The sequence below is a fragment of the Brassica napus genome, unplaced genomic scaffold, assembly GCF_020379485.1.
Source record: "Brassica napus cultivar Da-Ae unplaced genomic scaffold, Da-Ae ScsIHWf_1176;HRSCAF=1685, whole genome shotgun sequence".
Lineage (NCBI taxonomy): Eukaryota > Viridiplantae > Streptophyta > Magnoliopsida > Brassicales > Brassicaceae > Brassica > Brassica napus.
The window spans coordinates 31,314-56,385 of NW_026014598.1; the positions used below are offsets into that span (position 1 = coordinate 31,314).

The following is a 25,072-nucleotide window of genomic DNA, read 5'->3' on the forward strand; positions in this document are numbered from 1 at the left end:
TTTAGATGAGAAGAGAAAGAGACTTTTTCTTTGAAAGAGAGACTATTTGTTGTACAAATATGCTAGATAACCAATGATATAATAGTTTCTATTTTATTATTGATTAAATTGTGGTTAGGTAAACAATTAATGATGTTTTTGTTTAGAAATTAAATGTTTTTTAATCTATGTGCACAATCCTAAAGCGTCATATATAAAATACGGAGGAAGTATGTTTCATGTTTGCAATAAGTTTTCAGAATAGGAAATTTTGAAAGTAACAGCTTTGCGGAGGACAAGGCTACTGAGAAATTAAAACAACATATTGTCATTAATGTTAATAATAATGGCTTTGCTCGAACATTCTAGATAGACATATTACATACATATATTTACTTTAATTTATAAATATTTTGTTTGGTTTAAAGGAATAAGTTATCAAGCAAACTATGAGGAGCCACCAAACACTAAGATATCATCCTTTCAGTTTATTGTCATCAAAGATGGTATTTATGCTGTCAACCTACTATAATTCGAATTTCTTCTTTTCCAAACTAATGTGTAACATAACCATAGAAAATAAGCAACCAATTTCATTTGATGGTCTAGCTCCCACTTTACGATGTCTTTCACAACACGATTTGGCATTGTGAGTCATCACACCACATCTAAATACATAAGATAAACCCAAACTAAGTTTATGATGTCAAACGGAATACTAAAAAAAAACTATAAACATGAGTACATGTGCTTAACTTGTACATAGCAAAGCAAACTTTTAAAGACATTTTACTCTTGTACATAGCAAAACAAACTCTTAAAAACCTTTTATTTAGCATGCTTAGGTGCATGATTCTTGTCATGATAGCTAATTTCTCCAATCGAATTCCAAACAAGAAACTACAATACCTACAATTGAGAAAACATTAAAGATTTACAAGGAAAGGAACATGCACTAACACAAAGAGAAAGAAAACAAAACTTGATCCAATGGTATTTTGAATATGACAAAGAGAAAGAAAGAAATATGACAAAGAGAAAGGAAAAACAAAACTTGATCATGTGATATTCTGAATAAGTTAAAACTCTCTCGGCTTGATGTATCTTCGCTCCACGATCATACCAACACCACTTCTTCAGGTGAACTCTCTCCACAAAAAGAAAGAGTAGGAAGATGATGAATCTCTTCTAACGGATATTTATAAACGAGAGAGCTAAAATCAAATTGAGCAACTATATTAAGCAGATTGAATACTCAAAACAAGAAACATCACCAACACGTTGCTTACTTTGCACAAGCTCCGTTTCTAAACTTTTTTGCGTGGTGGATCTTCGCTTCGCGGTCGTACCACCTCCACTTCTCCTCGCGATCTTTCTCGTCACCACTACAATCCGCTGCAAAAAAAAAGTTATGATAGAAACACAAATCTTGTTCCGTAAGTATTAAACGAAACGCTAAGCAAACTAATTACTTTTTTCTTTCAGATTTCTCCGTTGATGATTTCATCGTTTTCGATCGTCGCTTCAGAACTCACAAACCCTAGCACCTTTCCTTGCTTGCAGAGAAAGTAAAGTAGATGATCACTTCGCTTGTAACAACGGCTCTTTATAACAAAAAAAAGAGGTTAAAAAAATTCAACGGCTATAATTAGTCTTTTTTTTTCAAACATAATTTTTATAATTCATTTACTGATATTATGTGCCATTTCTTAGTCTACGTACAATTCATTCTCCATATTTGGTTTTCCAATGATAAAAGTGGGACTTTTCTATTAAAAACAATTTCTTTATTAAATAAATAAAAACAAAATTATTTATAATAATTCGGTAACCTTTAGAAAATCTTTAACAAGATTAATATGAAACCTGAAAACAAAAAACAAGATAAATATGATTTCAAAAAATTAATAAAATTATAAGATTTTTATAATTTGTCTAAAACACAAATTTGTTTACTCTTAACTTGTAAAGACTACTGAACTTGAAAAAAAAAATTGTTTCTTTTTTACATTTCACACGTTGCATGGGCCTTGTTTTAAGATATGTTGCATGTACTTGTAACCAGTTTTTGGGTAGGGCTTGCAAAAAAAAAACCTTGAATCCGAAGAAATAAACAGAATCCGATCCAAAAAGTAGTATTGAATCAGAATCAAAATTGTTCAGATATCTGAACGAGTTCAAAATTTTATTATCAAGAGAACCGAAACCAAACTCGATCTGAACCGAAATACTTCGGGCACCCGAATATATCCAAAATTGATTTACATACTTAAATATATTAAATATTTTTAGATTTAATATATATAAATATATTAAATATATAAGATGATTTGAAGTTGTTCAAAATATTTGAATATTTAAAAATATATACAAATAGTGCAAAGTAAATGTCTAAAATTACTAAACAAAACTCAGAACACAAAAAAAATATTTGAAAATATCTGTTGATTTTCTATCCAAATATTCAAGTCAAACCAATTTATATGTTAAACTTAAGTATTTGGTCAATCCTCTCAAATAGACCTTTTTAATTTTTTGTCACAAAAATAGCATTTCAAAAATAAAATGACCAAAATAGCTTTTTTTTTATTTTTAAAATTTTAATTTTAGTTCTTTTATTTTTAAAATTTTGAACTCATCCCAAAACCCAACCCCTTAACTCTAAATCCTAAGTCTTAAATTAATTAACCCTAAGGGTATAAATGCATATTTACTCTTCAATTAAACCTCTTTTGGTCGTTTTTCTCCTTGGAAATCTATTTTTGTGAAAATAAACTAAAAAGTCTGTCTAAGGGAATTTCTCTAAGTATTTTGGCATATATTTTTTTCGAATTTATATGTAATATATTTTTTTATTTTTAGATTTTGAAAAATTTAAAGTATATATAAATTTAAAATTTAAAAAATAATGTAATCGGATTATCCGAACCCGAATTAAAATTAATAAATATCCGAATTTGACTGTAATTTTTAATCCGAAACCCGAATAAAACCTAAATCCGAACGCCCATCCCTAGTAAAAAAAACAGAGTCAGCCTTGTTTTCAGCCTTCAAGACTTTGGATTTAGATCCTTGATCACATCCTCCATATCAGAAACAGTAGAGTATAACAGATTTTGCTTTTCTATACTTGCATCAACGGCTGTAAATGCATGTTCTAGTTGAAGATCTGAGTCCCTCAAGTGTGTCACAACCGATGATAACTTTTCTAGAGTGTCTTGGAGCTCCTTTATGCTTTCGTCTAGCTTTTGGTATTTGGATTCTGCTTCCTCAGCCCGTGCTTCAGTATTGGCTAATCAAGCTTGTGCAAGGCATATATATACATGTAGGTTTCCAAACATCTTCTTTGACATTCCTTTAAAGACTTCCGAAGCGTTCTCTTGGCCAAAGATATATCAAGGCATATATATTCATGTAAGGCATATACATTCATGTAGCCCCACAGTTTGTTTGCATATTGATCTTAGCGCTCAGATCAGCAGACGTTTCATCTGCTGCATTTTTTGCTTTGTATGAATATGAGAATCAGAGCAAGAATGTTGAATTGGCTTAGTTAAGTAAAATAAGAGTTGCAAAGTCAAAACTTCCCCAATCAAAAGGTCCAAAACCAAGGGGGTAACAGATCACTAGGTACAGAGAAACATCAGTTAAGGTCATCAAAAACAAGCAAAACTTAGGGAACAGACGCATTGTAACGTTAAGAATAGACTTGAAAATTGAGCAAACAAACTGTGGGGGGGAGGAATGGCTTCCCCCAAGTCACGTTTACTGTCATCATTTGTTGTCTTCAGATTTGAGCAAAGGACTTGGTGACGACATAACAGTCTCTAGGCTCGATGTTGATGTAATAGTCTGGAATGGTATCTGTGATCTCAAACCCAAACTTCTTGTAGAACTTGATCGCAGCTTCGTTGTTCGTCTGAACATGCAAGTATATCTCAGACACATTTTGCTTGGTGCACATGTCAAGAACATGATTCAATAGCTTTGAACCTAAAGAAAAAAAAAAACAAGTTATTGAAATAAAGTTTCGCTATAGAAAAGAATGAAACTCTATTTATGAACATGATTCAATAGATTTATGACTTACCAATGCCAATGCCACGGTAGGGTGCAAGAACACCAAGAGTCATTATATACACTCTCATGGTCCCTCCTTTCGTCTCCAGCCGACAAGCAATAGCTCCAACACATATGTCACTGTAATAAGCTGAGAAGAAGCAAAAAAAAAAACATCAATAGAGACAAGAGATGCAACTGAATTGGCCAAATCACATAACAGCTCATAAGTAACAACTGTTTAAAAAAGAAGGCAACCAGATTAAATTGAAAAGGCATCTCTTTTATAGAATCTTCTAACTTGTCTACCAAAGCCTAATCACATAACAGCTCATCACTCCCAAAGCAACTAACTCTATTCTATTAAAGGGAAGAGAACATTGATCCATAAAGACAGAAGACGAACCGAGCTTAGTGAATTCGCCGGATGAGATTGCGTCAGCGTAGTACTTGTCGTTGTAGCGAACAGGGAACAGAACAGTGTTGAGTTTCTTCAGCTGCATCATGTTTTTGTCTCTGACTCCATCTAGCGATACGCTGGCTTCTCTCCCAGTTCCCATCGCCGACGCCGGTTGCTCGGAGAATCTAGTAAACTATAGTACGGCGAGAACGAAGGGGAGACAGATCCGGCGTTGTAAGGACAAAGAAGGAAACAAAAAGTTGAAGGGAGGCTTTTATATAGGAGACTCTGTTCAGTAACGCTATTGGGGGTCTAATAGATACTGGGCCTCAACTAAGCCCACACATCTCCAACCTTCTCTATCTTAGAGAGTTCACTATTGCCATACTTTAAATTGAGGGTGGAAAATAAGAGGGGAGTGTGATCTTCTACTTCTTAGATTGAAATTTGAAATTTGAAATTAGAGGATAATTTTGGCCAAAAAAAAAGAAATTAGGAGTTAAATAAAATTGCGTCTGCCGGGAGTCGAACCCGGGTCTATTGCTTGGAAGGCAATTATCCTAACCGTTGGACTACAGACGCTTTTGTTTGGTGTTTTTATTTAACTTTTTTTGTCGTGATACTGTTCCGCAAAGACGTCCCTGTCTCATCTTTGGTATTTGCCATAAGATGCACTTTTGAGACTGTAGATTTTTTGGGAGATGCATGAATGACATAAGATAACACTTTTGGCAGGTATGTACTTGACACAGCTTTTGTCTTTTTCTTTGACGACAAACTTCAGAAATAAAACCCCCTTCAAATACGATAAAAAGATATAAATGCATAATGTTTCTTAAAAAAAAAGAAATTTATCTCCTTCATAAATGGAAGAGATCCGTGAATCTCGTCTCCTCGTCGTGTTAGTGAATGCTTCATGTTATTATTACGTAAGCAATTACGCACCTCTATGAAAGTTCGAGAGAGACATAGAGGCTGGAAGATAAAAAGTTGGTTGTCCCCTCGACGGCTAATTATAAAAAAAGACAAAGAAAAAAAGTAAGAGAAGAAAGCTATCAATCATTTTTTGCTCAACAAAGATTCTAATCTGAGGAGATGTGGACAAAAGGTAGATACATCGCTTTTTACTCAAACTCCGACCTCACGTTTCAATAAAAAGGGATAGCTTTTTCTGCTCATTTGTGTAATTTGATTCTGCTCTTGCTGCGTCCTTCTACAATGGCGGTTTCCATTGGTATGGTTCACTCTTTTCTTTACTCACTCTGTTGCTTTCTTGGGCTTTTACTTGTTTCATTGCTTAGTTTTCAAGTTTGTGGCATTCTTGGGTTGTGTGTGTTGGGAGGTTCTTGGTTTAAATAATCTTATATGAGAACAATCATTGATGATACTATATATGGTGGGGGAACTTTGTTATTCACCATCTTTGGCTTCTTGTGTTCCTCTAAAGACAAAAAAAAATGGCTATTAAATAAACTATATAAGTGTTAGTGATTTGCTGATTTATTTAAAGTCTCTTTGTGATTGTTTTTTTTTGTCATGATGCAGGGGGCCTTCCATGGTGTGAAGTTGAGCTAAATCTTGGCTCTAAATGCTTCCAGAAACGGTGTCTCTTTGTGACCCCCTCTTCTCTCACCATCTGACCAAAGATTCACATAAACAAACTATATAGTCTTAGCAACTTACCAACACATGTCTCGTCCACTTTGTATATTATCTCTAGGCATTTTCTGTAGTCTGCTTCAGTGCGTCTTGCTTAGACAAACTTGTTTTTTTCTTGTATGTTGCGCGTTTTCGAACCTTGAGACTTTCACCAGTTAACATGTAAACATTCCCAGGCTCAGGAATCGTGAAATCAGCCGGGTTTCTACTCACGCTGCACACAATGGTTCCACAACTGTTCCTTGGAGGCCACGCCGAGGCCTCCCCGCAGCTCTCTGCTTTCCTGTTCTGTTTCTTCTCTTTACCCATCACGTGAAACTTCAAAGGGAGCTTCATTGAATCAGACGCCCCTAGTAGCTGGAACCTCCCTTGGTCATTGCTGCTGTAAACCGGCTCTTTTCTCATGGTCTTCTTCTCTTGGTGATGATGGATCCATGGAGCTTGTGGCTTTTGAAACGAGAATGAAGACGCACCAAGTGGTGGGAACCATGGGGAAACTCTTGCTGTAATAATCATAAGGTAACTGCTTACTAGAGTCTCCTGTTTGTATATCTACACGTCCCTTAGGCTGGCTAGCAAGTGGGAAGTGTCTTTGAGTAGCTTTAGTGTTTCCCTGGTGGTCAGAGGGAGTGTTTGGTCCAATCTTAGGATCCATAAGGCTGAGTAGATGCAACGCAGGTATAGAGCTCTCACTAGAGAACGCTTCCACCGGTCTACTATATTATTAACTCCACCACCATGTTTGCACCCAAACGAGAGTTCTGAACTAGAACCACATTTTTGCTTCCCGTTGGCGGCGGCGGCGGCGCGACGAAGTTAAGGTTCCATGTATTCTTATCACTGGGTGGTGGTGGCTGTGGAAGCATACCAAGCTTCGTCGACGGATCCATGTCTAAGAAACTGTTTAATGTCAGTTGTTACCAAGTCATATTCATGAGATGAACAGTATGGTTTCTGTCTTGGTGTGGACCTACTCAAAAGCTAAGATAGCTTGGGTTGATGTCTGTAAGCCGAAGGAAGAAGGAGGTTTAGGTCTGAAGAATTTGGCAGAAGCAAATAGAGTGTCCTGTTTGAAGTTAATATGGCGTATTATATCTGCGAGGTCCTCGTTATGGGTAAAGTGGATCTGGAAGTATCTTATCAGGAAAGGGTCTTATTGGAGTGTTAATGAGAAGAGCTCATTAGGGTCCTGGATGTGGAAGAAGTTGCTGAAACTAAGACCATTGGTAAAGCAGATGGTAAGAATGGATGTTAATAGTGGCTCAAATACTTCTTTCTTGTTTGATAGTTGGTCGCCGCTGGGGAGTCTAATTGAGCTAACAGGGGAACGAGGCACAATGGATCTGGGTATTCCTCTAAATAGTACGGTGGAAAGGGCTATACAGCTATACCGGCCAAAGAGACATAGAGTATCCATTCTTCAGTTGATTGATAAAGAGATTGGGGTGTTGAAAAACAGAGGATTGAATCAGCAGGATGATATATGTCTTTGGAAGAGAGAAAATGGGGATTTTAAAGAAGGTTTCTCCACGGCGCAAACTTGGAACATTACTAGAGCTCAGTCACCGAGTGTCTCTTGGTTCAAAGGAGTATGGTTTCCTGGTGCTACTCCAAAGTTTTCTTTCCTCATATGGATTGCAATACATAATAGACTATCAACAGGAGACAGGATTTTAAGATGGAATCCTCAGGCTGTATCTACATGCTGGTTGTGTAAAACGGCTCCTGAAACGAGGGATCATTTGTTCTTTGAGTGTGCTTATTCACAAGAAGTTTGGTTGAAGACTATCAAGAACCTAGCAGGTAACAGAAGAAGTTGTGATTGGTCTAGTGTGGTTCAAGTGGTGGTGAATGGATTCCATGGTAGGATTGTGACTTTTCTTCTTCGCTATTGTTTTCAAGCTGTCGCATATGCATTATGGCATGAACGAAACGTGAGAAGGGTGAGTGAACCTTCTTTGCCTGCCCGTTGTCTAGTTGCTCGATTGGATAAGTTGGTCAGGAACAGGATCACGTCTTTGAGGAGGAAGAAAGGAGGAAAATATGAGAAGGCAATGAAGGTTTGGTTTAGTAGAAGCTAATGGAGATTTGAGCATTGTATAGAAACTTATAGTATTTTTGTTTTAAGATTGAGGCAGTGAAAAATCTGTAACAAGGTTTTTTTTTGATTGAAATAAATTTAAAATTCTTTCAAAAAAAAAAAAAGATATTATTAGGTCGTAATTATGGTGGAAACGTAAACCCTCAAGCCACTATGATATCAATTAACTCCAGTTTTCCACCAAAACATGGAAATAAACGCTTGTGTGTTGTGTATTTCTGTGTGTCCAGTATCTTTAATACCGACTTACCGACAATTATCTTTGATATGAATAGACTTGTAGCAAAATTACGAGAGAAAGTGACCAACAAAATTTGATTTAAAAAAAAACATAAAGTAACCAAGAAATCTGATCGACTTCTATCAATATTTATATATGTATTTATTGTTTTTTTTTACCGCAACGTCAGTGGTACTAGAGTAATTACAAATGAGTAGTTCACTAAATCTTGATGACATTGATTAAATAAAAATTATATAGGTTTGAGGTCTAAAAACTCTCTACATCTAACCTGTGTTTAATTTATTTTCGTAATTCATAATTACAAAATTGTAAGATCCCGATCGAGTCCCGACTTGGTCTAAACATGTACATGTAAAATAAGTATGCATGTATGTATATGTTTCTATGTGATTATATGTTAATTATAGAATTATCTTAAATCTATTTGCACCAGTAAAATGTCATCATTCATACGGTATGCTTTATAGAATTAGGAAAAAAAAAATTTACGATAAATATGTATTCTTGAAAAGAAAAGGTAACAGGGGTTTTAGACTATTAAAAATATAGAATTAAAAAATTGTAAATTGTAAAACTATTTATTCACATAATAAAATATAAAACCTAAAAGAATATCTACCTCAATCATTTTGTTTTCTTAGAGTTTGATTCGTGTTTATTCACAATATATTAGATGCGGTAGATATGATTAAAATGCCAGTAGGAACCTAGGTTCTGAACATCCCGGTTTAACAAACAAAAAAAAAACAATTAACTATAATGAGAGTTCTGTTACAAAAAAAACTATAATAAGAGTTCTTCTATAATAATCCAACTGGTTACATGAAGGTCATGCAAACAATGGCTGAGTACAATTAATATAATTATTATCCAAAATATCCTATTAATACTAGACTACAATATATGAGTGAATGTGGAATTTTTTTAAGAAGACAACAACAATTAAAATATTTCATTTTTATTGTTTAAGTTGTGGTATGTATAATTTTCTTGTACGGTTATAAATTACTCCAGATCTATTAGCGTGCAAAATATGAACACATAATCGAGTTAGGATTTTATTGGTCAATGCAGTTTAAATGGCGCACTGACCTAAAAATCGACTAAATTCGAACTTTAAAAAAAAAAAGCAACACTGACGAAAAAGACAGAATTTTCTAAATCCAAGCTTGATCAAACTATATATCTAAATTAAATTATGTTTATTTGGTGCTTCTATGCACTATGCAGGTATGGAGAAATTCAAATTTTATAAAAAAAAAATAGAACCACATTCATAATAATATTTTATAGAAACTTTGGTTTTAAAAAAAATTATATTTCTATGAAATTCTTGTAAAAGTTTAAAATAAATAGTGTTAATTTTCAACTTTTATAAATTTAAGGTACGTACTTGTTGCAAAAAAATTTAGATAATATTTCTTTTAAAAGACAAAAACAAAAAAAAAATACATTTGAAAAAAAAACACCGCTATTTTAAAGTTGCTTTATTTTAAATGATATAATGATATCTTTCTTTTATTTTGATTTACTTTTTAAAATATTTAGAAACTGGTTTAAACTATTTTTATTTATTCACTATAGTTATTAATTGGTGTAAATTTGGTTGTTTTATTCAAAAATTAGAACCCTTCTGTATGAAAACAGTAACTAACACTATAAAACAATAAGATGGTGTATTCAACTTAGAGTTTTTGGTTATTTGTATTAATGATGAATTCATTATTATCCAAACATGAATTTTAAAAATTTATTTAAAATCTACTGTTATTAAATTTGACATTTCATAAAGTACTCTGAAATTCACTGTTATTGAAAATATTTTTAAGTTGTGGAATTTTAAAGATTTTAATTTATATTAAAATGTTTGGATAGAATTTCTTAGTTAAAAAAATCAAAAATCAAAATTCATGGTTTCGGTTGATATTCAAGAGTGGTTTAATTTAAACTCTTAAATTCATTGAGATCATGTAAAACTTCACTAAAAATCAATTTAGCCAAAATTTTAGATTGGATACATCCCCTGAGTGTGGAGCAAATTCTAGAATGTCACTCTTTTTTTTAAAAAAATACTACAATTCTTATTAAATTTTCAAAGAGTACTACTTATTTTAAGAAAAGTATATTTAAGAAAATTTCGTAAAGCGTTTTTCCATCTTTACAAAAAAAAATCTAAGAATTGACTTCAAATTTTTTAAATGTTTCACAAATTATTGGGTCTTTTTAAATGTTAGTGTAAAAATGATAATCTATAATATCCCCTAGCCTTTGAGAATACCTTGTCTTCAAGCCATTACCTAGGAACTGGGTTGAACCCAAAAGGCATTTCATGTGAGCCACAAGATCCAGCGCATCATTGTTGCTGAAAGAAGAAACACACACAAACATCACCTGATATAGCTAAACGTAACAGACCAAGTCAGATACTTTTGTTTATTTATTTATTTGATTTTTTATATTTATTTGATTTTACATACTAGCATTTTGCAAAAAGTAATTCTTATTTCTAAATTAAAAATCGATCGTTAGTTTTGTTGAAATAAACCATTAGTAGAATTATCATTTTCATATAGCACTTGACATCGAAACAATTCTTAACCAGTTAGTTCTAATAAGAATTAGTTTGCTGTTGGTGTTGTTCAAAACTCAAATAAGTAACTGTTGGTGTTGTTCAAAAAAAATTGTTGGTTACTAGAACTATTTTGGATTACCTCGTAAGTCGTAATCTATAGAAAATCGAATTCTTTGAAATAAGGACGGACGCTGTTTAGGTTCAAACAAGTTACGGCCACAGCTCAAACACCGTTAGAAGTTTGTGAGATAATAATACAACGGTTACAGCCACAGCTCAAACACCCCTCATGACTTTAACCGTTGCAATATTATCTCACAAACTTCTAACACTTTACTTTGTCGTGTAAGCACTAAAGTTTTCGGGTATCATTTTCAGTATTTATGGTTTCTTGTACAGATCACAATAATTTAAATCTAACGATCAATATAATCTCTTCGGTCGGAAACTAAAATCGAGAGTTTAAAATTGAACTACATCTTAATTGAGTTGTGATATTATTATTTTTTTTTTTTGAGAAAACGCCTTAATTAAGTTGCGTTATTGAAATTAATACGTACAAAGTTGAAAATTATACTTACATAACAAAAAAATTGCTAATCTTTTCTTATTTTATTTTAAAACTAAGTCTGCTAATATATGAATATCATCCTAATAATATTATTGATTTTTCATGATTTGCGTAAATTTTATATAATCTTTATTGTAAGAATTCAGTTACCAATCCATTAAGTATCAGTAAAATGCGTACCAAAACTCAGAAACCCCACCCACTATAAAATAATTCAACTACGAATCTATGATAGTACTAATTTTATTCACACCATAGGATTTCTTGAAGCCAGTTATACAACAAATTGCAAGGATCTCAACAAATTACATTAAGCCATCGATACTCCTAACTGGGTCTTCGTTATCATTAACATCGATAAATGTATGCCAGACACGAGCCACTCCCATTATAAGTGATAAGATATGTATATAACCTTCAAAAATGGATATCCACGGAAAGGACCGGTCCAATAATAGTCTGAATCACAGAAATTTTTCCCAGCTATTTTCATATATAATATTCAAATCTTTAAATAACATTAGCCTTAAAATAGATGTTAAATTGTATTAAGTATTTTTTAAACAACAGGTATTTAGTAGAAAACTAATTGCGGATATGATGAATTATCCCTACAAATAAGTGGGCTGACCCGCAGACCATCAACACCTAACCACGGATGGAAACAAAAGAGAAGCAGAGTGGGGTTGCACATATTCATATCTCCAATAACATTTTAGTTTTTTCTTTTTATTCTTATAATGTAAAATGATAAGAATTCAATAGACAAACTGAAAAAAATCTTCTTAGTAGTAATTGAATATATATAATCTAATCCGTCCTAATTTTTTCCTATGGACGCGTCATTGCACACCAACTGAAAACGCTGTATTGTATGATTACGTATTCCTGAAAATATGATTTCTATTTTTGACTATATCAAGAAAATTGTCATTCATATCAACTAAAAGTATATGGCTAATTTCAGTAACCTTTAAATAATACCGGATTTCAGATCGAATGATTTGCTTTGAGCAATAGACTGATAAGTTTGGATTTTTGTTTCTGCCATTAGTTAAACAGTTCCATGATACAAAATTTAAATATATTAAAATAGACTTGAGCTACCAACTCAACTAAGCTGATTTTGGGATTGGTACATATCACTCTCATTTTATCATCATTCTCATAAGATAATTTCTTCTAGTGACATCAAGCTAAGCTTCATCAATTAACCGAAATAGCAATCATTATCATAAGTCATAATACATTTATTAAATCACATCTTCAGCCTGTTCAAGTAGACTCGTTAATAAGAAAAACATATAGTTTTTTTGGTAATATGTTAAAGAAAAAAAAACCAGATAAGCTTCTTGAACACAAGGTAAAAGAATGAGCATTCCAGACAAGACACACCACCTCTTTCTATCTTTCTCTCTCTAATTTTTTTCTTTCAGAGTCAAGGCGGCGGGGTTGCAAGAGGATGATGGCCTCTCTTTCATCTAGATCTAGAGTTGTCTTCCTAACCAGTTTAATCCGGTTTAGTTCTTGATTGTTTTAAAAAAAAATTCTCATATGATTTTGAAATTGTAAACCATGATTTTCTTACATGATTTACGAGGGGTTCATAGATATATTATTCAAAAAGAGTGAGCATTCCAAACGGACAAGAATTTTATTACCAAAACTTTATCAGTTAAAATGTAAAACATTGTTGATTATATTGATGAGCAAAGATAGTCACAATGTAAAACATTGTTAAGAATATGCGGAACGTAAGGGCATCTGTATTGGGGGTCCCTTAAGGTATCCCTTAGAGGAAGGGGGTGGGAACCGAGGAAGAAAGAGAAGGGAAAAGCCCTTAATTAAGGGCTGTCCCTTACTCTCTAATGACCAAAAAAAAAAAAAAAAAAAAAAAGCATAATAAGGGACTCTCTCCCTCTCTCTCTTCATCCCACCAATAAAGATGCCCTAAGATAATTTATCCCGACGATGGCAACTTTAAATTTCATCAACGTAACGCAGGCACGCAACTTTATGCTAAGCCTACGTGGCAACTTTAAATTTCGAAAACAATAAAATAAAAAGTCAAAACTGTTATAAGAGAACGAGGCAAATTCGTATTCATACACACAAAGCTAAAAAAAAATGAGAACTACTGAATTTTCATCTTCGTCGTCGCCAAGCGATCGCAGGGTCGGTGCATTGCTCCGTCATCTCACCGCCGGGGCATGCCAGATTAATCCGTCAACGTATCGTCTGAGCTCCATTTTCGCCTCGCTGACATCGGGAGTCTCATCCGGTTCTGTTTTCGCTCATCTTGTCCAAGCTCCAGAGGATCCTATTCTTGGGGTACCTTCTTCTTCTTCTTCGATGTATCCGTGTGTTGTAGTTTTCAAACATATTCGACTAAGCAATGAGCTCATATTAACGAGGCCACATGATGGAGCTCATAAAAATAAAGAATATTCTTTCTCGCTCACCAGACGTCTTCGGGGAAGCCGTACTTGATGAGCTCCTCGTTCTCGAACTTATCAAGCCCCATGAAGATGGTGTAGTCTCCAGCATCTGGTCGGGCCTTGAAGTAGAACACCATCTCGCCTTCGATTCGCTAGAAACGATCGAACGGAGCAAATCGAATATAGGTTTCCCCCTCTCTCTCTCTCTCACTTGCAGGCTTGCAGCCTCTCTTTCCTACAAGTTTCCCGAGAATGAAGAAACCGTAACCACTCGAGAGAACATAAAAAAGAGAGAACACTTGTAAAGAAAACGCAAAACTGCTGACTCCCTTCTTTTTTTTTTAATTCCTCCGTCGTCTCATCTTACTAAAACCAATATTTACAAAATAACTCTTATATTTTACAGATCTTACGCATAAGACCTAAGTTATTACTGTGAGATATAAACAACCCTGAAACTAGACAGTTGTTATTTGTTTATGTAGATTTTAATTAATAATTTATAAATTTGAATTTTGGGGATTTAAGTTTTCATATTTTTACCAAAAAATCTTCAAAATTCACTCAGTTCCATTATAAATTCTAATCAGTTAAATATTTAGTTAAAGAATTTGAGAATGTAAGTAGAAAATTAAGTTGTTCAATTTTGTGATAAAACAGGTAGTGGCGAATTGAGAAAGAATAAGTGTATGCTATTGTATTGTCTTGTCTTGTCTATATACTGGGATGAATTATTATTAATCTATAATCTCAGGTGCAAATCACTATGGTATCCACGAAATGCGATAAGAGTAAAAAAAACGGAAAATGGAAGGAAGAGATATTAGATTCAAGGATTCTTTGAGACAACACAACTATGGACTACTAGCAGTGTGACAAATCAAGGTTGGGACGAGACATTGTTGCATATGGCTCAGCTAAGAAACTAATGGCTCAAACACTAAAAAACTCTAAACCACACTTCTCAATTCTCATGATTATAGACTTATAATATAACAAAGAACAACCAAAAAAACAGTGTACCGTTTCTTTGGCAATATGTTTTGATTAATGTCATGCTAAGATTTTGTTTTTTTGTTCTGTATACAAATTTGTCACTGCTCTCTTGAATCTTGCTGGAACTTTAACTAGTACATACGAATATAGTATAATTTAGATAAAAATGTTGTATTTAACATCTTGCGGGGATAGCTCAGTTGGGAGAGCGTCAGACTGAAGATCTGAAGGTCGCGTGTTCGATCCACGCTCACCGCAATCTAATTTTTTTTAATTTTGTGGCTACGTGGGCCATAAAAGTTCTCTAGGCCCAACCAGCTTAGCATTTAATTTTGTGAGTGCGATAATAAATGCGTGGCCCATATAATAAGAGCCCAGTATCTCTCTAAACATATTCTCCTAATTCTTTAGGTTCCAAAATGTCAAACAATTAAGGTCTACCGTAATCTTTGTACAACTTCGATATTTTTAACTTCCATTTACAAGGAAAAAATGATATTATCACCGGTTATACGATCAAGACCGTATGTTTCAGGTTTGGGCGAATCGTTTTAAAATAAACTAACAGAGAATCTCAGACAAAAGCAAGCGCTTTCATACTATGTAGTAAAATACAACAAAAGGAATTTTTCGGAAGGCGTACTTGAGGATTGTGATATCATATAAAAAAGTTCATGCGTGAGCGCACGCACATATTGAAGTGTAAGACTATAACCTGGCACGTGCGAAGAAGTCAATGAAGAAAGAAATCTGAGTCAGCAGAAGACGACAAGAAGTGAATGATGGCGGCGAAGAGATGTGTTTAAGTATGGTTCACTGGTCAGATCATGGTGACTCGTATCCACGTGGCGATTAACGAAACCTCCACGCGGATAAACGATATTGATGGTCAGCCCATAATGACGATAGCTTAACCGAAACTAATCGTTTTATAGCTAATCAATAATTAATGAGTATAAATTAAAATATGTACGTAAAGAATCCGAGAGAAGCTCACTATTTGAGGAGAGAGAGAGAGAGAAGAGTAGGTCAAAGACTTGCATAGATACTGTTCGTCTTTTACTTCTCTGCGTTATTCTTCTTCTTCAACATCCAGTCAGAGTCTATCTATCACACAAGTCCTGAGGTGCCTTTTTTCTTCTTCTTGTTCTTCTTTGAATCTTTTGACACCGAGTCTTTAGCTTAGAATACATTGTTCCTTTAGTTTCCAGAGATTTGTTTCTTTGCTTATTTCAATATCAAAGCTTCTCTTGCTTTCTTCCGACATTGTTAGATACTCTTGTCCAAGCCTTGGATCATTCTCTGAGCTAACATTTGCTTCTTGTTTGTTGACGTAGACCAAATCATGTCTCAGCATCCCAACAATCAAATGGCTTCTGGTTCTGTTTTCTATTTGACTAAACCGGAGTCTTCAGGGCTTAAAAACAACACAATCAGCTCTTGTGTATCTGATTACGAAGCAGCTTGGAGCCCAACATCTCCGTTGGAGTTCATTTTGTTCCCTAGTTTAGTGAATCCCTTTGGTGGATCTTCTTTGAGTTCAATCCGGAAAACGCATAAAAAGAGCTGGGATTCTGGAAAAGTAGGCTTGAGTATAGTGGATTCTCTTGATGATGATCATCACACTGAATCATCAAGGATTCTTCTTCCATCACCTGATAGTAAAAACATCATCTTTGAGTCAATGGTGAGAACTAGGAACACTTTTGTCAACAACAACAACAATGCGTGTCTGGAGTCGGTAGATAGTAAGGAGATGAAGAGACGTTGTTGTGGTATCAAGAAAGAGAGCATTTTTGTTATTGCTCCTCTTGACTTGACAACGATTACTGATGTGTTAGTGTTACCTCCCAATGACTTCTTGAGCTCCTGCTTCTTTTGCAATAAGAAGTTGGGTATGGGGAAAGATATATACATGTACAGGTAACTCATTCAACTCTATATATTGACACTTAGCCTATGTCATATGGCTCTTTTTAAGTGTAACCAATTCATACACAGTTGAAGTTTGTTGTTTAAATTTTGGTTTCTTTGTTTGGTTTTCAGAGGATACAAAGCTTTCTGCAGTATTGAGTGTCGTTTAGAGGTGATTCATCAGGATGAGAAAATGGAGGAAGAAGAAGCCAAGTCTGGCTCTTCTTCAGAGTAGGGCCTGTCTAAGAAAAAGAATAACGGTGTGATCTTCACCGTGGGATGAGGTAGAAGCTTGAGCTGATCATCTGTTCAAGAAAAAAGAGCTGCTGGTTTGTCTAAACCAAGGCAGCCATGGATGATCATTTTTTTTTGTATAATACTTGTGCTTCTATTACCTATATAAAAGACACATTTGGGATCATCTCTCATGTTTTTGTTGGGATGATTGCCACTGGAGGCAGGGCAATGGTTATTGTTATGGTTCGTCTTTTCAGATATGATCAGATCTTAATTACATAGGAGGGTATAAGAAGCCTGTTTTTGCGGCTTCCCTCCAGTTGTGTCTTTTTCCATTTGTAAAATTTTTTTATGCTATCCATCAAAAACCGAGCTCTCTTCTAGTATACAGAAAAATCTTTCATTGTATCATATACTATATAATAAACTTATAAAAGAGTTATTCGCATAATATGCAGTCTACAGTAAAAAAAAAAATTCTCTTTCCCTTGACACATTGAGGAACGCTAGTTTTTTTCTCTGGTAAGCTCGTTTTCTCTCCTGATGTTTCGTTGATCCTTGTCCTTTTACGTCCATCGTTGACGAGGTCAAGAGACGATCCCTATTCGTTTTTGAAATTTTGCATATAATCACTCTTATTCCCATCATTTCTTTTGATTGTGAATTGTTTTATTTATTTATTCAAGCATTAACACGATTTGTGACCAGGTTCTAAAATAACCTTTATAGACATATATTCATTGTCACATGTTCAATATTTCTTCCTTCTGTGTTATCTGATAGAAACGTTTGTGTTATATACTTATATACCTTAGGTTGGTTAGATCGTGCAGCGTAAGATATAACTGATTTTGTCTTTTCCGTGTCACACAAGTTACTATTGTTGTCTTCTGCCTTTGTCTTTTTGTTGTTTATTAATAATGGATAACAATTGGAATTTAGCAATAACTTTATCATCAAGACAAAAGCAATGAAGCCAGGTGGAACGTTTGCATTGAATCCCCATGCAGCATCATACGTACCACTCTCTAAAAGAGTGGATGATATGGATGGTTTGGCCACACGTAGCATGCAGGGACGAGAGCAGATATTCATGCCCAAGACATCCTCTGAAATGGCATACAAGCAAATAAGGGATGATGATGATTTGGATATGGAGATGGATATAGACATGGACATTGAATACCTTCTGGTTACATTCTCTGGTCTCTCACAAGAGTCTATAACTGATGTTTACCTGGCCAATAGCGGTGATCTTGAAGCAACCATTGAGATGCTGAATCAGCTTGAGGTAAGTTCATCAGTCATCTCTCGTGATCATTCACATGGAACATTATATTTTTGTTACATAACCGATGATTTTGATCTATCTTGCGGTAGATATACAGCACTGAAGCTCAAGAACACCTCCCAGAGACGTTGGATATTGGGGATCTCTGTGAATCAGGGCCATCAAGCTCAAAGGCGTCAACACGAAAGAAGGCAGCTACAGAAATCGCTGTATCGTCACCATCGGTGGTTATTCCTAATGCAACTGTATCAGCCTGATCTGATATATCCTTTGTTGTGAAGTTTTAATGTATTTTATTTTCGGCTGCACACCCATAATAAGGACAGGTAATGGGGTGTGTTGTATCAATGAAGTTGATTGTAATCTTTAGGGTAAATGATATTGAGAGTGATTAAGTGATGGTAAAATGTATAGTTTTGGAAGTGGAAATCTGACTGATGTGTTTGTTGGTTGGCAGCTAGTCTAGTCTTTTTTTCCTTTTTTTTTTTCCTTTTTTTTGCAACTCCACTTCTTATGAATTGTATAGTCTGAAATGTTTTTCACCTGTATATTGCCATTTTATTTGTTATATAAAATTATGTAATCATTGTAAGTTCTAACGCAAAAATATAGCAAATAAAAAGAAACAAATATAATTGTATAGCAACTATATGTAACCTTAATACAATATGTAAAACTCTCCAAATCCATTGTTGCAAAGCAGAGAGCATATGTCATTTTCTTCTTCTTTTTAAGAAAAAAAGGGAAACTCAAAAGTGTTTAAAAGGAATTTTATTTTAAACTTGGACTATTCCGAGCTTTGCATACTACGATGGCTACAAAGAGATTAGTGAAACAAAAGGAAACTACAGATACAGAGAACACTATTAACAGAGATTTTAAAATCCTCTGTTTCGACAGGTTCGGATTATAGCACTTTCAATATTAAAGGTACTTTAAGAAAATTTAGTTCTAAGTTCAAGATTAAATTCAAACTGGTTATTACTTTAGGTATTGAATTACACAGTCAAATAGTTTATGTATCGATTAGACGAGTTGATCATAGGTAGGTAGGTATACCAATTTCAATAGTTTGATAGTACTCAATAATACACACACAAAAATATATAGTATATGCATATAGCATATCCATGTTTGTAAACAAATAAATATATCAGAATTGAATACCCAAATTCTTATCCTCATTTCTCTGGAGTCTGGATCAATGCTATTTTCTAGAAAAAAATTATTTAAACACAGAATTCTATAAAATAGTTACTAGTTATTATCAAAAACATTTAAAATAATACCACACATTCATTTTTGGAAAGAAACAACAAAATTAATCTTTTGTAAAATTTATTCTTTTTATTCATGATCCTAAAATTTTCGTGAATAAATAAATGTATGAAATTTTCTATTTCATTGATAATTTCAGTTTTTACTCCATTTTATATTCCGTAAATAATTATTTCTTCTATTCATAATATTTCTCATAGGAAGAACCACTTACACCCATTAATAGCACACCTTTATTAATCTTTGTAAATCATATGATCTCCTCAAAAATCCAATATATAGTAATAAAAACGATAACATTTCTTCAGCCTTCTCATACAAGAAATAGATATAAGCAAGACATTTCTGTTTAATATAAAACCCTACAACATAACAACTCACTCGGTATATAAATCATCTCATTTCAAAAGCACCAGAGATAAAAATTACTCTTTTAGAAAAACCCCACACTCCTTATACGAAAAAAACCTTTAAAATAAAACAAGGACCATTTTAAGCCTTGCGAACGCTGAGGAGCTTAACATCGTCGATCACGGGACCACACAGCGACGAGAAATCATCGCTTCTCATCGCATAAAACGTGCTGTAAAACATAACCCTCGTGCGGGTCGAAACCGCCACAAACCGCAAAGTAGCGCGTTTGAAACCTCCCTTCCCTTTCGACTCGTAAGGAACCTTTAACGTGTCTCTTCCCGCAAACGCCTCGACTATCATCGAGCCTTCGCACGCGTTGTTCGCGTCTCCAACCGCAAAAGAAAGCACGTATGTCTTCCCTATGATGGTCCTAGCCACCTGAGCGATCGCGCTTTCTTTCCCTGCAACTAGCTCGACGGCTCTACGGCCTTGTGGGACTGAGAAGTGTTCGACGTCAACGTATTTGACGGCTTTGAGGGATTCTATCATCCAAGCGGGTAAAGGAGAGTGGTCATCTTCTATGAATGGAGGAATCAGAACGCCGGTTGTGGAGTTTGGGAGTAGATAGGGACCTTCTTCGAATCCTCCATTTTTCAATATGTTCTCTGTTTCATTTAATAGAAAAAATAATTTTTTTAATAATATTTATATTTATATTATTAATAAAAATAATATTTATATTAAATACATCATTTGATTGATTCTTGCATAAGTCTTGGCCACACACGTACATAGACCACAGTTATGTAATGTTACCAATCCATTTTTTCGTTTGGGTCAAATATGTTCATACTCACTACTCAGGTTTATAAACTGCAAGTGAAAAAAAAAACGTAATCTAACCAAGCCAAAATCTTCGAAACATAACTCCTTTGTAAGTTTTTCTATATGTATCAAATTAACTAAAACTAATGAACCAAAATTCATTACACGTACATATCTTTTTTATATCTGGTCATACATTAGTTATATAGGAGATTAATTTAATATATTTATACTCAGATTTTTCTTTAACTGAAAAATTAACCACCGAATGTCTCGGTTCTAATGCAATATACGGTTCTACAAACTAGAAAACCAAATATTCAAAAATGCCAACACCCCTAAATGCCCTGACTATAACTAGCTAAAATTCACATGTAGATAATTAATGAAAAGGATATATTTCTTAGACATGACAGATCACAGTGGATAATTAATGAAAATGATATTTCTTAGAATATTAATAGATATAAACCATATAATATATAAAAGGAAATACACTTACTATTGGTAGGTCTTGGAGGGTATAGAGCCTTGATGGCAACACCATCAATAAGTGGTCCACAAGCAGGATCTTCTTCCTCGCCAGGATTGTGAATCACGATCTCTGCCACGTTACTCTCAGCTTGAAACGCCCAAGCGTATAGGTCCCATCCACTGCTACTGTACACAGTCTGTATAGGAATGACGCCCGAGTCAGGGGCCACCGATATGTTGAGCCGTTCGTCTTGAGCACAAGTCCTTGCGGCACTGAACGTGAGCGAGTAATACATTCCTTTGGTCACGTTAAGTCTCTGTTTGATCGATGCTTCGTTTCCTAGCCGGACGGCGAATTTTCCGGCAGGGACTACTAGGAGCATGTCTCCTTGTTTTTGACCGGATTTTATGTATTCGACGAAGCCTGTAAGCTCCCAGCTTGGAATAGCGTTCTTGTTTATCACTTGTGTTCCTTTCATGTCTGATGGTTTTGGTCCTAGCTCAAAATCACCGTTTGGTAACATCCCTGCGTTTACGAAATTTCCCTCGGTTTCAGTGAACGTGTTACATTTCTTTGTGTAAGTTGATTTTCGTGAAATATAATAAATAATATTATCACGAGTTTTATACGGAGAAATGGTTCATATCCAAAAGAGAAAGGCAATTTTTTAACAGAAAATATTAACAAAATGGTCCCGACCAGGCTTTTTTGTTTAGTGGCTTTTAGAAAAATGTCCCAGTTAGAGACTTATGGATAGAAAGTAAACAGAACTAACGTTTTTTCATTCACACAAACATAATTAAGCTTTGAAGTAAACATGTCAATATTTCTCAAAGAAAGAAACAAATCACTAAAGATGCAATCATATATAATTACATGGAGGAGTAGATATGTCATGGTACGCGTGTATATGTATGTCAGTATGTAATTGATGATTACCATCACGGAAGCAGAAAATGGAGGTGAAGGTGGAGATGAGAAGAACGAAGAGAAACGAGACGGTGCCTCCTTTCATTGTGAACGACCAAAGTAAAGGAGATAGCAAAAGAGACTTTAATAAACAATTATGGGAGATTATGAGATGAGCGGCAACTGCTTATATGGATTTACAACTTGGAAAATACCTCTCGATTTTGCTACAATTTACGGATTTATGCCACTGATGTGGTTTGCGTATCCACGTGGGGCCGTGACTCACTCTTTTGGGATTTAGCATATATTGCAGAAGTGAACAGCAAAGAGGGTTATTTCTGGAAGCTCAGTTCTTTTCTCAATGTTTTGTTTCTGCCGTCAGATTATTATTCTTAAACAAAAAAAGTTTGTTTTTGTTAAATATTAAACAATAAGAGTTTTTAAATGCAAGTTTGCTAGAACATTGATTTGCCATTTCATTATATATGATTTTCCATATTTCGAAGAAACATCTTTTGTAAAAGAATCATAATTCTGTATTATGGTTATGAATAGTAAACATATGAATGACATTAATACCGGTTACTACCAACGGACATTAATGCAGGTTAATGGCCTAAATGTACACATTACATTAAAATATCGATGTTATGATGACTAATTATCAAGTGCTTGCAATTCGTGTGATACGAATGGAAAACTATATATGCATGGTTCAGAGTTGTATAAATTAATGTTTTATGCTTTAAGCAAACCTACGACACACTGAATGATAACATTAGAAGTGAGTTGGCAGAGATTAAAAAGAAGTTGTGTAAAAATTCTAAAACTTATATCTTACCGAAACAGAGGGAGTAACATATTAGACAGTTTTGCATGTTATTTGTGTTAATTTAAAGAGAAATAACAAAATATTGGGTTGGTTCATATCCACATGTGGTCAACACTTCAACAAAAATGCCAACGAGAAATTTGATCTCATATGCAAATATCTATCTGTACACCAACGTGATTTGATATTTATGTAACTTCGAAGTATTAGTTTTATATCATAACTTTGGACGACCGATCAAATCATGGGGATTTTTTCCCCAAGTAATCATGCAATTAGTGAAAAAATCATTTTAGTCATGTGGTTGAAATACAATGGTCAATGGATGTCCGGTGGAGTTGCTACGAGGAGGATTGTGTAATCAGTTGGATCTCACTTTTTAAGATTTGCGTGTAGTATAATTGATTTATTTTTTTCTGACAACATGTGAGCTGTTGTCTTTTCTCAGGCTTTCTTGATAATTCACCATTTAAAAAAAATCAGTTGTGGTGACTGTTCAGCTGTGCCCTCGTTCGGCTAAAATCTGGATGTAGGATAACAGTCTTCGATGTCGGCCGGAACGTGGCCATTGCAATATTGCGTCTCGTTCTTATGTTTTTTTTTATGATTCTATATAAACGAATTGTGCTTATATTATACACTTACTTTTTACAAAAAAAAAATGTAATTATGAAACTTTTTTTTACTTATAATTTATTTAACTCTTATATTTTCGATTATTTTTTGTTAATACTGTCACCATTTGGATCCTTAGTTCGAGAAAGATAGTGATCAGTGAGCAAAGAGACAAGAAGGGTAAATGAGTGAACGTGGGTGGGGCTCTACGGCTGACGGTGTAGAGGGAATGTGGCCCACTTGAAAAGGAGACGGCAGATTATGAGAGAAACAGAGCGCTAAAGCCACCATCGTGCGACTGTCTCAGCCTCTTTATTTAGAAAAACTTATTTTAACTATTTCACGGGCCCATACCCGATTCCACCTGTTCTCTCGCTATTACAAAGCAGGCAACATTTATTCAATGTGATTTTCTATAAACTAAGCAAAAAATAGTGTTATCACATCTGATAAATATATTAAATATTCGAATATACGGTAAGCCCATTTGTTTTCATCTATCGCATTCCATTTCCATCAGGTGATCGATTTTAAGACGATGCAAAGACAATGTTCTCCAACCAACCGACAAACGCTATCGTATACCACTCTAAAAACCAGAATTTCAATTTAATCCGCATTATTGTACAAAACTCTTTTCATGTACGATTAGCTAGTTAGCTTTCATCTAAAAGTTTCCACAAGCAGTAACCCCCATTAGTCAATCCTGTAAACGCGTTTTCATCAATAAAAATTACTACTAAAAGTGCACTAGCTAGATATCTACTTTTGAAAGAAAATAGATATAAATACTTATGATTTTTTGACTCGTTTGGAAACGTGTGTGCATTAAGCGATTAAGTATGTTAAGAGTGGCATGTGAGCGTGGACCGACTCTTCTGCTTCTTTCCGGTGGAGTTTAGCGTCCACTTGACTCTATCAGTTGACGTCGTCAAACTTCTCAGGCCGTGACGGAGGAAAATCTTGTCTTTCAACTATATTTTAACGGCGGCGAAAACACCATGCACGTGGCCTTCCCATAAAATCCAAAACCACGACCGTCACGTCCGATTTTTGAATCACGTGCCAACATGCATCGAGGCATCGAGCCACTGCCCTCTCTCAGTCTCTCTTAAACTAACCCAAGAAACAAAGAGAAACTTCAGTATGTTAATTAGTAAATGGTAAGTGAAACCTCCATCTTCTTCTTTTTTTTTTTGCTAAAATAATCCAGTCATATTTAATGATCGATTTCGAATTTATTTCCATAGTATCACCACAAATGATTTGAGTTACTATTCTATCCTTAATGGTTTTGACAAACTTCAAAAACAAAATTCA

General features: G+C 34.4%; 4 protein-coding genes and 2 non-coding genes across 7 annotated transcripts; 3 read left to right on the forward strand and 3 right to left on the reverse strand.

The window, feature by feature from the left end:
- Positions 1 to 3,504: 3,504 nt before the first annotated feature.
- Positions 3,505 to 4,699, reverse strand: LOC106416179 (N-alpha-acetyltransferase 50-like). Its single transcript, XM_013857022.3, has 3 exons — positions 4,445 to 4,699; positions 4,070 to 4,189; positions 3,505 to 3,972 (listed from the first exon to the last, which is right to left on the reverse strand). Exons 1-3 carry the CDS (start codon positions 4,596 to 4,598, stop codon positions 3,767 to 3,769), a joined length of 480 nt encoding a protein of 159 aa, XP_013712476.1. The 5' UTR covers positions 4,599 to 4,699; the 3' UTR covers positions 3,505 to 3,766.
- Positions 4,700 to 4,948: 249 nt separating this feature from the next.
- On the reverse strand, positions 4,949 to 5,020 carry TRNAG-UCC. Its single transcript has one exon. It is a non-coding gene; the product is annotated as a tRNA-Gly (tRNA).
- A 10,184-nt stretch (positions 5,021 to 15,204) lies between these two features.
- Positions 15,205 to 15,277, forward strand: TRNAF-GAA. The gene has a single exon. It is a non-coding gene; the product is annotated as a tRNA-Phe (tRNA).
- Positions 15,278 to 15,986: 709 nt separating this feature from the next.
- LOC125596306 (FCS-Like Zinc finger 10-like) lies at positions 15,987 to 17,556 on the forward strand. Its single transcript, XM_048771493.1, has 3 exons — positions 15,987 to 16,145; positions 16,357 to 16,942; positions 17,066 to 17,556. The coding sequence occupies exons 2-3, from the start codon at positions 16,365 to 16,367 to the stop codon at positions 17,166 to 17,168; spliced, it is 681 nt and encodes a 226-aa protein (XP_048627450.1). The 5' UTR covers positions 15,987 to 16,145; positions 16,357 to 16,364; the 3' UTR covers positions 17,169 to 17,556.
- Positions 17,557 to 17,825: 269 nt separating this feature from the next.
- On the forward strand, positions 17,826 to 20,153 carry LOC125596307 (polyadenylate-binding protein-interacting protein 5-like). 2 transcript variants are annotated; one of them, XM_048771495.1, is made up of 3 exons: positions 17,826 to 17,878; positions 18,181 to 18,461; positions 18,551 to 20,153. In XM_048771495.1, exons 2-3 carry the CDS (start codon positions 18,216 to 18,218, stop codon positions 18,716 to 18,718), a joined length of 414 nt encoding a protein of 137 aa, XP_048627452.1. In that variant the 5' UTR covers positions 17,826 to 17,878; positions 18,181 to 18,215; the 3' UTR covers positions 18,719 to 20,153. The 2 variants fall into 2 exon arrangements, with proteins under 2 accessions (XP_048627452.1, XP_048627451.1); XM_048771494.1 differs by lacking the exon at positions 17,826 to 17,878 and having other exon boundaries at positions 17,887 to 18,461.
- On the reverse strand, positions 20,019 to 22,584 carry LOC125596305. The gene is made up of 3 exons (XM_048771492.1): positions 22,333 to 22,584; positions 21,421 to 21,918; positions 20,019 to 20,758 (listed from the first exon to the last, which is right to left on the reverse strand). Exons 1-3 carry the CDS (start codon positions 22,406 to 22,408, stop codon positions 20,232 to 20,234), a joined length of 1,101 nt encoding a protein of 366 aa, XP_048627449.1. The 5' UTR covers positions 22,409 to 22,584; the 3' UTR covers positions 20,019 to 20,231.
- Positions 22,585 to 25,072: the final 2,488 nt, after the last annotated feature.